The sequence below is a fragment of the Lampris incognitus genome, chromosome 15 (assembly GCF_029633865.1).
Source record: "Lampris incognitus isolate fLamInc1 chromosome 15, fLamInc1.hap2, whole genome shotgun sequence".
NCBI classification, from domain to species: Eukaryota; Metazoa; Chordata; class Actinopteri; order Lampriformes; family Lampridae; genus Lampris; species Lampris incognitus.
The window spans coordinates 13,962,484-13,977,437 of record NC_079225.1 but is presented as its reverse complement, the minus strand read 5'-3'; the positions used below and the strand labels follow the sequence as shown (position 1 = coordinate 13,977,437).

Genomic DNA, 14,954 nt, shown 5'->3' with positions numbered 1-14,954 from the left:
TCATTGTCCGGTGAAAAGAAGCAGCTGGCGACGCCACATGTATCGGAGGATGTAACAACACAGGCTGAATAAAGATTCATTTGTGTATTCTGAATACGTAATACCAATGTATTCAGTTACAACTCGTCGCTCTTAACAATAGATAATTTGTTAAAAACAATTAAAAGCGTCTATTTTTAGTTGAGTCCAATCAGAAGTTGTATTTTTGTGATTTTATACAAATGCCACCATTTAGGGTTCCTCCCCCCCAGCAGTTTAAAGAGTCATTTAAAAACAAACAATTAGTAGGAAATCATTTCACAAAAAGTTTTATTTTAAAAAAATTGCCAGGCATTTAAGGTAGGACTAGAAACTGTTTTACATTATCGTTTGGTGCAACTGTGATTGTTACAGCTTTTAATGCAATTTGCATTGACCAAATAAACACTTACTCAACAAAAAATTTAGCACACCATAACAACAAAGTGCCTTTTGATTCTATTATCTACACAAAAAAAAATACAAAAAATAAACAGACATTAATCATAACTTTATGGTAAAAGCCTAGCTAAAGCTTTGAGAACACTTCGCTGACATGCGTTGTTCTTCAAGAAGCCTCGGATGACATTTATCTGATGAAATTCTGGAAAGCACTTGGAAAAGCCATTGGGTTCTTCAAAGATTCTCGTAGTTTGTTGGGTTCCTTAAGCACCATTCAAAATGTCATTTAAAGTCGAGCATGCTTTGTAAATTCACTTTTCATCATAGCGTGACACAGTTGGTAATTTACATCCACTGGAATATCATTACATGAAAATGAGTTTGAAAGATGAGATATGTGGGCCTGAAAACAAGTTTTCAGTTGAAGGTCTGTATTGCACTGTCGCCCTGAAGACTTTATTTTGTATATGTCCTCACTTAATGAGAAGTATAGCAGCAGAGATGAATGAGAGAAAAGCTTACCACACTTTACCATTTAAGAAAAAGCTCAAGGTTACTTACTGAATGTGGAGTTTGACTGAGAACTCAAACAGTTTGTTGCTATGGTTGAGTTGTTTTAGGGCCCAGACACACCAAACCGACTAGCGACGATGAAGGCCAACTGTTGCGTCGCCTGCCGCCTGGGCCAAAAAGTAGCACTTGAGCACACCACAAAGACTACAGCCGACGACCCTGATTCGCTAGCTTAGCACTGAGTCGCTAAGCTGAACAGCCAATCAGAGTGATCTCTCTCACTGACAGTCTCTGCCGATTCAACATGCTGAATCGGCCTAAAAGCTGCCGACAGGGGTCCGACTAATGCTGACGGTGCGGCACACACCACAAAAACTAGGGTCACAGATGCTCACTGACGGCCCGATATTGGCTGACAGCCAACCGTCGGCCTGGTGTGTCAGGGCCCTTAGATGAATTTAAAGTAATTTATTCCTTCTGCTAGTACATGTAGCCCACCTATTTTAGAATGTAGATGCTAAAAGGTGTTGGCTACTGACAAATCCTGAAAATGTGGGGTTGTGAATATAACCCCTGTTTCCTGAGAGAGAGGAACAACGTATAACACATTGTATGGGATATAACGCTCTCTTGGGTCTGGCTTAAGACACCTTTATTCATGCCTGAAAGGCAAATGATGCATGGTGACGCATGGCGTCCTAGTTTCACCCTCTAGGCTATAGTTCGTATCGTCATCAGCAGCGTTCCTCAGTTCATCACACTGCCGTTCACTGAGCTCTCCCGGCGAAGCGGGGTGAATGAGTATTGTACCTCATTCCTCTCCCACCTGAGCTGGCTACAGAGCGCACTTGCATCAGGCTAAGTCGGTGCTTGTCTAGCTTGGACCTTTCCCAAACAGACCAGGCAAGCATGAAGGTCCTTCTCATGCAGAGAAAACATTGAGGACAAGGACAAGTGGTAGTTTTCGTCTTGGGGGGGGGAAAATTGGTTTGTGTTCACTCACTCAAGTTTGCTAGCTGCAGCCGTTGCAAACCTAAACTAGCGGTGCTCAACCACCCAAGATGAACAAACAAATAAAACCAATATGCAAAAATAGCACTCCGTGGAAAGCTGACTCACCAATATGAGGCTGTTGTCAGACTAACCTGGTAGAACCCAATAAGCTAAGCCAAAAGTTTTTCTATATTTTTAAGGTGTTTTTCGCATGGTTAAGAGTAACAGAACTGAGAGATGCTGCTGGTGACAATGCTATATAGTCTAGGGTGGGACCAGGCTACCATGCATCACCACTTATCATTTGCCTTTCAGGCGTGAATAAAGGGTGTCTTCAGTCAGACTCGAGGGCATTAGATCCCATACAATGTGTTGTACAGAATGAATTGACTGAAAAGGAAACCAATGAGCACTGATACCCCTGGCATTTCATGTCCAGTCATTCACTGCTGATGAACTTGTGGGGATATTCACAAAAATTGACTACCAGAAGGAACACACGCTTATTTTACACCACAGACATGAGCATTCATCCCTAATACACTTGGGATTTTCAGAATAAGGAGTTTTTTTATTATTATTCTTGTTATGACTTGGGGAGTTAGATGAACAATATGCAGGTGTGGCCAGCTGTTCTCATTTCATCCCCCTTTGGATGTAAATGTCATAAGCAGATGAAGTCATTTCACTAGAGATGCTGATGTTATACATTTTCATCGTTTATCCAACACAAAGCATTGCTGCTTGTTTTGAAGAATGTTCCTTTCTACACCCACATTTTCTTAAGAGAAGCTGTACTCTGAATAGAGGTTCTTGAAAAGAAATTTTCTCTTCTTTCTCAAACGGACTGTGGTGAATAGCCATTGTGGAGAACACTGGTTTCAAAGACTCACGAATGTTTCCTCCTACACGGAGAGCTCCATCAAGGATAAAAAAGAGAAGGACGCCCTGCTCTTATTTTCCATTGTACACTGAGGAGAACAAAAAGTCAGCTTATCCGGGAACTGAAACAATTCATGAAGTCAAGGTAGCCTCTTGCTACACAGGCCCGCTTAAGGGCCTCTTTGTTAATAGCGATGCCTCACAGCACTGCTGGGAAAAAGTAGAGAAGGAGGTAATTCAGTATCACAGTGGTCAGTGTTTCGTTTTAAATTAATTGGCCTCAGAAACAAAAATTAAAAGCAAATGGCGATTTGATTTTCATTTGAAAATCCCAAAATGAAAAATGGAAAACAAGTCATATTTTGTTTTTCTGCTCAGAAGTTTGAAAAATTACATCATTTTCTTTTCCTTCTTCATAAAACAGAAAATAAATCACAAGAAAATGGGAACGGAACATAGCCCTTTATTCCATTTTCTGAAACTGGAAGCTGTGAATGGCCCACTTGCATGAGCATCCATGTTGCTATAATTCAAACATCTGACTGACAAGGCTGGCAGCTGAAAGTTGCTGCTGACGATGTTGTGGCTCAAAAACAAGCACAAATGTCAAAAAAGCCTTACTTGCTTAGCTGCAGTCTATGAGCCTACATATGCTAGTGAGTGAGGGAAAATCTAGTGGTCTAACTTAATTTGTTGTCTATTAATGCTCAGAGAAATTTAATTTCAGATACATGTTCAATTTCTACGTCATTTATCATGAGTTTCTTGTCTGAGTTGGTTGATCAATTCCCAAAGATTATACATTTTGTTTTGCTTAAATTCAGTGTTAGATTATTTGCATCAAACCAACTATTCATCCTGCTCAATTCCTCTTCCACCATATCCAAGACTTGTTCAAAGTTGTCTCCACAGCAGAGTAAGTTTGTATCATCTGCAAAATAGAATGGTTTTCAGGGTTTTTATCACTTCACATTATTGTTTATGTACAATATGAAAAACAGTGGTCTCAACACTGAGCCCTGGGGCACCCCACACCTAACCTTCATTAATTGTGGTTTGAAGTTTTGCATTTTGACATATTGGGACCTATTCTGTAGGTAACTGGATAACAAGGATAATGCTATCCCTCTATTACCATATAGTTGTACTTTTTTAAAATTAATAACTCGTGATCTACAGTGTCTTAAGTCCACAAATACCCCTATTACATATTCTTTGTTTTCTATTGCCTTTGTAATTTCTTCTACAAATTCTATCATTAAAAATGAAGTTCTGTTACCTCTAAAACCATATTGTTGTTCATACAGTACATTGTTTTGCAATAAAATCCTCTAGTCTTGTATAAAATATTTTTACAGTATTTTAGAGGACTTTGGAAGCAGGGAAACAGGTCTGTACAAACCCCAATTCCAATGAAGTTGGGACATTGTGTAAAACGTGAATAAAAACAGAATATAATGATTTGCAAATCCTTTTCTACCTATATTTAGTTGAATACACTACAAAGACAAGATAATTTAATGTTCAAACTGATAAACTTTATTGCTTTTTGCAAATATTCACTCGTTTTGAATTTGATGTCTGCAACACGTTCCAAAGAGCTGGGACAGGGGCAACAAAAGAATGGGAAAGTTGAGGAATGCTCAAAAAACACCTGTTTGGAACATTCCCCAGGTGAACAGATTAATTGGAAACAGGTGAGTGTCATGATTGGGTATAAAAGGAGCATCCCCGAAAGGCTCAGTCATTCACAAGCAAGGATGGGGCGAGGTTCACCACTTTGTGAACAACTGCGTGAGCAAATAGTCCACGAACAACGTTTCTCAACGTACAATTGCAAGGAATTTAGGGATTTCATCATCTACAGTCCATAATATCATCAAAAGGTTCAGAGAATCCGGAGAAATCTCTGCACGTAAGCGGCAAGGCCGAAAACCAACATTGAATGCCTGTGACCTTCGATCCCTCAGGTGGCACTGCATTAAAAACCGACATCATTCTGAAAAGGATATTACCACGTGGGCTCAGGAACACTTTGGAAAACCATCGTCAATTAACACAGTTGGTCGCTACATCTACAAGTGCAAGTTAAAACTCTACCATGCAAAGTGAAAGCCATATATCAACAACACCCAGAAACGCCGCCGGCTTCTCTGGGCCCGAGCTCATCTGAGATGGACTGACGCAAAGTGGAAAAGTGTGCTGTGGTCTGACGAGTCCACATTTCAAATTGTTTTTGGAAATCATGGACATCGTGTCCTCCGGGCTAAAGAGGAAGAGGACCATCCAGATTGTTATCAGCACAGAGTTCAAAAGCCAGCATCTGTGATGGTATGGGGGTGTGTTAGTGCCCATGGCATCATGGGTAACTTGCACATCTGTGAAGGCACCATTGATGCTGAAAGGTACATACAGGTTTTGGAGCAACATACGCTGCCATCCAAGCGACGTCTTTTTCAGGGACGTCCCTGCTAATTTCAGCAAGACAATGCCAAGCCACATTCTGCACGTGTTACACCAGCGGGGCTTCGTAGTAAAATGGTGCGTGTACTAGACTGGCCTGCGTGCAGTCCAGACCTGTCTCCCATTGAGAATGTGCGGCGCATTATGAAGTGCAAAATACGACAACGGAGACCCCGGACTGTTGAGCAACTGAAGTCGTACATCAAGCCAGAATGGGAAAGAATTCCACCTACAAAGCTTCAGCAATTAGTGTCCTCAGTTCCCAAACGCTTATTGAGTGTTGTTAAAAGGAAAGGTAATGCAACACAGTGGTGAACATGCCCTTGCCCCCGCTTTTTTTGGAATGTGTTGCAGGCATCCAATTCAAAATGACTGAATATTTGCAAAAAAAAAACAATAAAGTTGATCAGTTTGAACATTAAATATCTTGTCTTTGTAGTGTATTCAACTGAATATAGGTCGAAAAGGATTTGCAAATCATTGTATTCTGTTTTTATTTACGTTTTACACAACATCCCAACTTCATTGGAATTGGGGTTTGTAGTTTGAGAGTGCTTGTTTGTCTCCAGCTTCATATACTGGTATGGTTTTAGAGACTGGTTACAGATATGTGTCAGGGGTTTTGCTATACATTCGATAATATTTTTAACTTTAGACATGTCAGCACCATTCCAGTCTGTGGATTTCTTATTCCAGTCTGTGGACTTGAGTTTTTTTATACAGTGGATCAATAATTTCTTTTTCGCCAGTCCTTCTTATAAATATTGTTTCTTTAACACACACACACACATCTTTACTTTCTACACCATCACTACTGGCAGTCTTTGCAATCTCCCTGGCCAAACCAGGACCGACTCCAGCAAAAACTTTATTAAACTCATCTGCAGCTGAAGCCATATCAGTAGTAGTTGAGTTGTTTTTATCAGGAAATGGTTGGGGTATCCTACCTGCCCAGTTCCATTTTTAATAATACCATTCAATATTTTCCATGTATTTTTGCTGGGTTTTGTGTTTTCCCCCAGTGATTTACTGAAGTGCTCTTTTTTGCTGCTTCTCATAATTCATGTAAGTTTGCTTTTATATATCTTATATGTGTGTGTTCGGCTTCTGCTGTTCTTTCCTTTAAGAATTCTCTATAAAATAGATTTGTTTTTTCTCTTGCATGTATTCAATATTCCCATAGCCATGGTTTCTCTTCCACTGCTTTCTTTACTAGCGGACAATTTGTTTCATAGAGAGCAGTTGTTATGGAGAGAAATGTGTCATAGGCTACATCTACATCTTCCACATAAACGTTATTCTATTATTGTTTCATTAGGTCTTGTTTAAAGGAGTTGATAGCATCTTTTGATTTGTATCTGATGGTTTTGACCGGTTTAGTGTCATTCTTGGGCCTAGTACAGCTAACTTTGAGTGTTAGAAAAGCGCTATATAAATTTAATTTATTATTATTATTACAGCTGTGTATGATTGCAGAGACTGGCAGATGATCACTTGTGTTGTTTATTAATAACCACTTGTTACATCCTAGTCAATAACATTAGTAAATATATTATCATTTAGTGTAGCACTGTGTTGCTATTGTGATTGAGGGTTGGTACTGTACATTGAATTAATGAATTCTCTGGTTGTATTGTGTTCTTGTGGATTTAGCATCAATATTGAAATCCCCACAGACAAACACCATTTTCTTTTTATTTATAATGTTATACAATCCCGGTAGCTTTTCCTTAAATGTGTCAATACAGGATCCAGGTTTTCTGTGTACGCAGCTTATTAGGATATTTTTTGATTTCTCCACCTCCATTTCTACTGGAATGCATTCCATAATATTGTCCAAGACAAGTGACATATTCCTGATTGATATACATCTATAATTTTCATCGTTGTATAGTGCAACTCCCCCCACCTTTTGTTTGTATGCTGTCAGTGAAAAACATTTCGTGTCCCTCAGTCTCGACCATGCCTGTGTCAAGTCTCAGATGCTGCAATTACTGTGAATTTCTTGTCCAGTTTCCTTAAGCATGGATTGATCTTTGGAAAGTTTGAACTAAGGCTCCTGCTATTGAAGTGAGTTATTGATACTGCTCCATCAATTTTTACATTTCTTTTGAGCTCGTCTTCTGTGTGGTATTCACAGAGTGTGTATGTGTTCTTGTAGAAATTAATCTCAGGGTGTTATTTCAGTGTCTTGTGATTTATACTCAGTATATTTTAAAGTTTTCAAGTCCAGTCTTTCATATTCTGTGGACGAGTGATTTCTGTCCAGACTTGACGTGGTTGTTTTTAGTGAGTCCAGTTATCTTGTTGTGTTAATCTTTATGTTTTCATACTCTGACCTTGTTGTGATTGCTCTCCCAGCTTTCGTACATCAGACTTGTCCAGTTCGTTTATGTCCCATGCGATAAGCACTTCAGCTGCCTCTGGTGTTGATCCAGCTTTTAAAATTGCGTTGAACTCGGTGGTATTTTAAAAGCATCTCCATCGATCCATCAGTTTTCTATACCCGCTAATCCTTGTCAGGGTTGCAGTGGGCGCTGGGGCCTTCTGCAAAATGTTCTGCTTATCTGTCTTATCCATAACCTGTTCATCTATATTGCAAAATGTCTGATTCATTAAAGTTCAGAATCAGAAGGATTTTTACTGCCATGTGCACTACATGCACTAGGAATATTACTTAGTGTTGCTGGTGCAATGAAGAATACAAGAAACATATGGTCTTGAATGAAATAAAATAGTGTGTGATATATACATATATATACACACACACACACACACACACACACACACACACACACACACACACACACACACACACATATACATAAAACATCTAAAAAATATAACTGTCTGAAGTAATGCGGAGTGCAGAAGAGAGGTAAAGAAAAGAGTGCAGGCAGGGTGGAGTGGGTGGAGAAGAGTGTCAGGATTTGCAACAGAAGGGTACCAGCAAAAGTTAAAGGGAAGGTTTACAAGATGGTTGGGAGACCAGCTATGTTGTATGGTTTGAGACTATCACTGATGAAAAGACAGGAGGAGGAGCTGGAGGTGGCAGAGTTGAAGTTGTGAAGATTTTCACTGGGAGTGACGAAGAAGGACAGGATTAGGAATGATTATATTAGAGGGACCGCTCAAGTTGGATGGTTTGGAGACAATGTAAGAGAGACAAAATTGAGATGGCTTGGACATGTGTGGAGGAGAGATGCTGGGTATATTGGGAGAAGGATGCTGAATATGGAGGTGCCAGGGAAGAGGAAAAGAGGAAGGCCAAAGAGGAGGTTTATGGATGTGGTGAGGGGGAACATGCAGGTGGCTGGTGTGCAGAGGAAGATGCAGAAGACAGGAAGAGATGAAAACGGATGATCCGCTGTGGCGAACCTTAATGGTAGCAGCCGAAATTAGTAGTAGTAGTAGTAGTAGTAGTAGTAGTAGTAGTAATAGAGCTAAAAAGATATACAGTAAGAAGTGAAGTAAAAATACAATTTTATATACAAATCGCAATATATATACTTTTGTGTGTGGGAGAGTGGCTGGCAGTTGGGGGCAGGGGGCCTGTTGATTAGTCCAGCTGCAACAGAGAAGAAACAGTTCTTGTGGCGTGAGCTTTTGGCCCTGATGGACCTCAGCCTCTTTCCAGAGGACAGTGTCTCAAAAAAGTGGTATCCGGAGTGGGAGGGACACGGTCAATCTTTCTCTGATTTTTTTTCGACCCACCCCCCCTTTTTTTTCCCCTCCCTAAGTGTACTTGACCAAATACCCCACTCTTCCAAGCCGTCCTGGTCGCTGCTCCACCCCCTCTGCCGATCCGGCGAGAGCTGCAGACTACCACATGCCTCCTCCGATACTTGTGGAGTCGCCAGCCGCTTCTTTTCACCTGACAGTGAGGAGTTTCACCAGGGGGACGTAGCACGTGGGGGGATCATGCTATTCCCCCAGTTTCCCCTCCCCTCTGAACAGGCACCCCGACCGACCAGAGGAGGCGCTAGTGCAGTTACCAGGACACATACCCACATCTGGCTTCCCACCCTCAGACACGGTCAGTTGTGTCTGTAGGGACGCCCAACCAAGCCAGAGATGACATGGGGATTCGAACCGGCAATCCCTGTGCTGGTAGGCAACGTAATAGACCACTACGCTACCCGGACCTTTCTCTGATTTTTTTTCAATGCATAATCAAAGTGTTTTTATGGGAAAATTAATGGTGAAGCTGTCTACTTCCAATTAATATTTCACCTATTGGTAGCTCTAAAGTTCTGCCTACCACTGATCACTTCCATAAGATGGTTAAATTTGATTTCATAAATATCAGATCAAATAAATATCAGATCCTGTGATGGCCTGGCAGCCTGTCCAGGGTGTCTCCCCACCTGCCGCCCAATGACTGCTGAGATTGGCTCCAGCATCTCCATGACCCTGAGAGCAGGATAAGTGGTTTGGGTGATGGATAAGTGGTTACTAGATGGCGATGGTTGCCACTTCTCTTCTATACTAGCTTATGCAAGCTAGGCTGTAGCTAGGAATGTTAGGCTTATTTGGCATTGTTGCTTGTTTTAGAGTCACAGCTTTGTCAGGAGCAACTTTCCTCTACCAGCCCTGTCAGCCAGGTGGTTGAATTATGGGAACAGCTGTGCTTGTGCACATGGGCCATAGGCAGCTTTTAGTTTCAGAAAATGGAAAAAAGGCAATTTTCTGTTTTCATTTTATTGGGATTTTATATTCATTTTCAGAAACGAGTAAAAGAAAATTAAGGGCTTACATTTTGAACCAGTCGTTTTTGAGCAAAAAAAAAACAGTTTTTCATTTTTGGATTTTGAAATGAAAATCAATTTTCTTGTTTGTTTATTTTTTTTCTGTGCCTGAAAAGAAAAATAGCATGTCCACTGGTCTTCTCCACAGGCCAGTGTCACTCACTTGTCTGTCTACAACAGAAGGTATCAAAAAGAAACCATTGCACCCTCACTTTGTCACGTTCTGTGGACAATAAAGATTCTCTTGAGGAATTCTGCCCATTTACACGAAGTTCATTGGATTCGATTTCTGTTGCTGGGCAACCTGACAGAAACAGCAGTTGCTTGTCTATTCCCGCCTCCACCCTTCGTGTCTTTACATGGCTCATGTTCCAGTTCACTTGCTTCATGCTCTCCTAAATGTAACACATACATAAATAATCACAGTGATGGAGGAACACATGCTGTTTTGTACATGATATACTCTGGAAGTGTGAAAAAAATCTATTAAAGGGAAACACAACTGAATTAGACATTGGTCATGTGGAATCCATGTACATCGTTTTTCATCTTATAATTAGATCTCCAGACCTATTGTCCTTTTAATGATGCAATTTATTCTTGCAATCAGTAGCGCTTATCAGAGAACTTATTTGTATTTTTTTATATTGTTGATAGAGTCAATCTTCGTTCCAACCCTCCCCTATGGTCATGAGCGTTGGGTAGTGACCAAAAGGGTGAGATCACGGATACAAGCGGCTGAAATTAGTTTCCTCTGTAGGGTGTCTGGACTCAGCCTTAGAGATAGGGTGAGGAGCTCAGACATCCGGAGGGAGCTCGGAGTAGAGCCGCTGCTCCTTTGCGTCAAAAGGAGCCAGTTGAGGTGGTTCGGGCATCTGATTAGGATGTCTCCTGGACGCCTTCCTTTGGAGGTTTTCCGGGCACGTCCAACTGGGAGGAGACCCAGGGGTAGACCCAGAACTCGCTGGAGGGACTACATGTCCAATCTGGCCTGGGAATGTCTTCGGATCCCCCAGGAGGAGCTGGAGGGTGTTGCTGGGAGAGGGACGTCTGGAGTGCCCTACTTAGTTTGCTGCCACTGCGACCTGACCCTGGAGAATTGACCGATGATGATGATGATGATATATTGTTGATATAGTAGGTCTTGCGCTAATGATGAGCTCTGTTTTCTATTACTCCCTCTTTCCAGTCAGTTACCAACGGTGTCCTTTAAATTTAGGGACTGACATTCAGATCAGTTTACTCCTGGCCAGTTGGACCAGTGGGTTTTCAATTCTACTGGCTTGAACTCTGAAACCACTGCCCCTGTAATATACACCCATTTGTTTTGAAATTTGAATTTTGTTATCCACTGAAATCTCTTTTTAATACAGAAGGAAGTAATAGAATCACTGATGGAGACAGACTGGTAATCCCTTTTCATTTCATCTTCACTTTCAAATGAAAAATGCAACGCTCTTTAGAGTCTAGTTTCTCATCTACACCTGATGGACAATGTAAACAAACTAGCAGTTTGCAGTAGCATGGAGGACTAAATTTAAGTCCTTTATGTGTAGCTGATAAGGAATCATCAGACAGAAATTTGTATGGTTCCACTCAAATGTTATTATAGAACAAGATTGGTTTGTCATTCATTTTATTCTTCAAGAAGATCTCTCATTGGATGCTGGATGACGCTTCAAACCTTGTACATCACTGAGCTGCAGTTTCTGCTCATGCCAAGTTCATAAGGCTTTGGGATTGTTTTCGATCTTTGCATTTATAGGCTGGTGAATCTGTACATGTATCCTATATGACATTTGACGTGCAGGAAACTGCATATTTCTCAAAAGACCTCAATCTTTTCCTCATCATGACATTACCACATCCATCTCTGGCCAGTAAGGCTTAAACTTCCTGTCTCTTGTCTTTCTCATACTCATCATCAGAAAAGCGCTATATAAATGCAGTCCATCCATCCATCATCCCCTTCTTTTACCTCTTTCTCAGAAAATTTTCCTTTTGGGATTTTTTTTTCCTCCTGGCCCCTAAATGGGTTTGAGAAACATGACAGCTGAATAACTTAATTTAACTCATCTACTAGCTAACTCTTTTGTCTTTGTACTGCTGTTTTCTTCAAGGACACTAGAGGATTCTGAGGTACACAGCAGATTGAGGAGCAGTGATTGCTGTGTTTGATGAGTGTGAAATATATTTGTCACTCTGAGCACATTCACAGATTAAAGCAAGAAAGTACTGGTGATGTTGCACAAAGATAGCATTCTTAATCATCTCATCTCATCGCATCATCAGCCACTTCTCCAGGGTCGGGTCGCAGTGGCAGCAAGCTAAGTAGGGCACTCTAGACATCCTTCTCCCCAGCAACACCCTCCAACTCCTCCTGAGGGATCCCAAGGTGTTGCCAGGCCAGATTGGACATGTAGTCCCTCCAGAAAGTTCTGGGTCTACCCTGGGGTCTCCTCCCTGTTGGACGTGCCCAGAAAACCTCCAAAGGAAGGCGCCCAGGAGGCATCCTAATCAGATGTCCGAACCACCTCAACTGGCTCCTTTTGACTCGAAGGAGCAGCGGCTTTACTCTGAGCTCACTCTGGATGTCTGAGCTTCTGACCCTATCTCTAAGGCTGAGCCCAGACACCCTACAGAGGAAACTCATTTCAGCCAGTTGTATCCATGATCTCACCCTTTCGGTCACTACCCAAAGCTCATGACCATAGGTGAGGGTTGAAACAAAGATTGACTGATAAATTGAGAGCTTTGCCTTCCGGCTCAGCTCCCTCTTCACCACAACAATCCGGTAAGATGTCCGCATTACTGCTGATGCTGCTCCTATCCGCCTGTCAATCTCCCGCTCCATCCTACCCTCACTTATGAACAAGACCCTGAGATACTTGAATTCCTTCACTTGAGGGAACAACTCATCCCCAACCTAGAGGGAGAAATCCACCATTTTCCAGCAGAGAACAATGGTCTCAGACTTGGAGGCCATTCTTAATCAGAAGTAATAAAATGATGAGTGTGTCTCTACAATGCAGTTTGTTTGCTTTATGGCCAAAGGCAACCAAAATGTTAACCATTTTCATCACTGGCCAAGCGAGCCACTGAAAATGTACATTTGTTAGCCCAGACGTCTTGGAAAACACTAATTTGCATGATATCTTATTATTGTATAGTTTCTACATTCTGTTTGATGCAGTAAATCAAGGCTACACACTCTCGCCTTTGCTTCCACTGAACAATTACATTTCATACAACAACAGTCTCACCACATCTAGATGCTTGTCAAAAGTGTCAATTTTCAAAGGTTTGTCAGATGTATCAATTTTTTTTCCACAACAGATCAAAAAGTTGATTAAGAAGTTGCTGGCAAGTCAAACACATGTATATTATATCACAGTGTGTCTTACATACACAGTACAGCATAGGTAAATTTGTTAAAATGTGGCTCTTAATAAACAGTGCTATCATGGGTGACAAACACCAACTTGACTATGCACATTCTTATGGTGGGGTCCCACAATGGCAACTTAAGAAAGCAAATAATGTCAAATGCGTTGCTGATATAAGCTGGCATGTCTTGTCATTTAGCAACAGAGCAGCTTACATGGAAGGGACTCCACCCTACTGCTTGAATGTAGCACAGACTCCATCACAGTTGTAGCTCATTATCATTGGAGTTGATTGAAGAAGTGGCATTGCATATTACCTGGACATTCTACGTAATGGAGAAAAATTGACAATTATTCCTTCTGGAAATGAGTACCACATAGGGATGCAGCATCGGGTACAAACACAGTGGTCAGGTGTTTTTCACTGAAAGATGCACCAAGCACTGAGTAGATTTTCTTCTCTGTGAATTTTGTGTAAACTACCTGGCAGATCCAGGTATTGCACCAAAACTGACATCAGCCAGGTCTAAGGAAGGAGCTAACATTCACTAAATACATCCTAAATATAACTTTTTACTTCCACACCGGAGACTAGCTAGCTAATGGTAAACAACGTGAGACTGAGAGCATGTTAGATACATGCTAGGCAGAGCTATGAAAACTGCAAAAGGTGGCACAGAGAGATTTATCAAAATTGATAGCATAAAAACGTCACTGATTTTAGCAATTTCAGAGACAACATTGATCTGCTTATATTTGGTAGTGAGTTTTATTGTACAGTACCGTAAAAAAATTTTTAAAAAATCCTAAAACCCCAAGCTTTGAAATTTCAATCAAACTAATTCCCCTTCACTACCTAGATAATGGCAAATTGTGTCTTTCACAGGCTCTTAACTCAGTAATGTAATGGGTCTACAAAATGAAAGATGAGTCACAGACTCGGCATATTAAACTTGTACTGTGGTATTTATTGTTAATTCCAGACCCTCTCCTCTGTGCTTGCAGAAATACAAACCCGGGAGGTGTGATGACATCCTTAAGTGGAAGCCCCCCTGTCATAACTCTGTCGACTTTCGCCTCAAGATCACCAAAGTTGGAGGAGAAGGGTGAGTCAACATTGCTAGAGAAATGTTATGCCTGATGACTCTACTAATGCCCGTCAGTGTGTGGCCTGCTGGAGTTCTTTTAGATATCAACCCATCCACATGAATACGGAGGGCATGTGGGCCATTTATTTTGAAGCGTGTTTTTATGCTGATAAGAGAACCCAGGGAATTGCTGTGGATTTGTCCTTGTTTAATACCGTCGTCTTCAGTCATTGATTAATTCTGCCTAGGGCTTCAATTTAGTTTTACATAGCTTTTTATTGCTGCAGCAGATGAGATTTAATTTCTTTTAGCAATATTTCCATAATGCACCATGCCCTCTGCATCTGAAGAATTACTTGACTAAATGACCCCTGATTTTTTTTTTCATATGGACTTCTACATCCAAATAGAATTCCTGTCATGTGTTTTTTTAATTTATGGTAATGGTTGTGATCCTTAGT

General features: G+C 41.0%; 1 protein-coding gene across 1 annotated transcript in view; it reads left to right on the top strand.

Moving 5' to 3' along the window:
- rngtt (RNA guanylyltransferase and 5'-phosphatase) overlaps nt 1–14,954 on the top strand; it is a 165,575-nt gene that overhangs the window by 128,557 nt on the left and 22,064 nt on the right. The window contains exon 13 of the mRNA XM_056294589.1: nt 14,411–14,511. Coding sequence (XP_056150564.1) covers nt 14,411–14,511 — 101 coding nt within the window. The remainder of the gene's footprint in view (nt 1–14,410; nt 14,512–14,954) is intronic.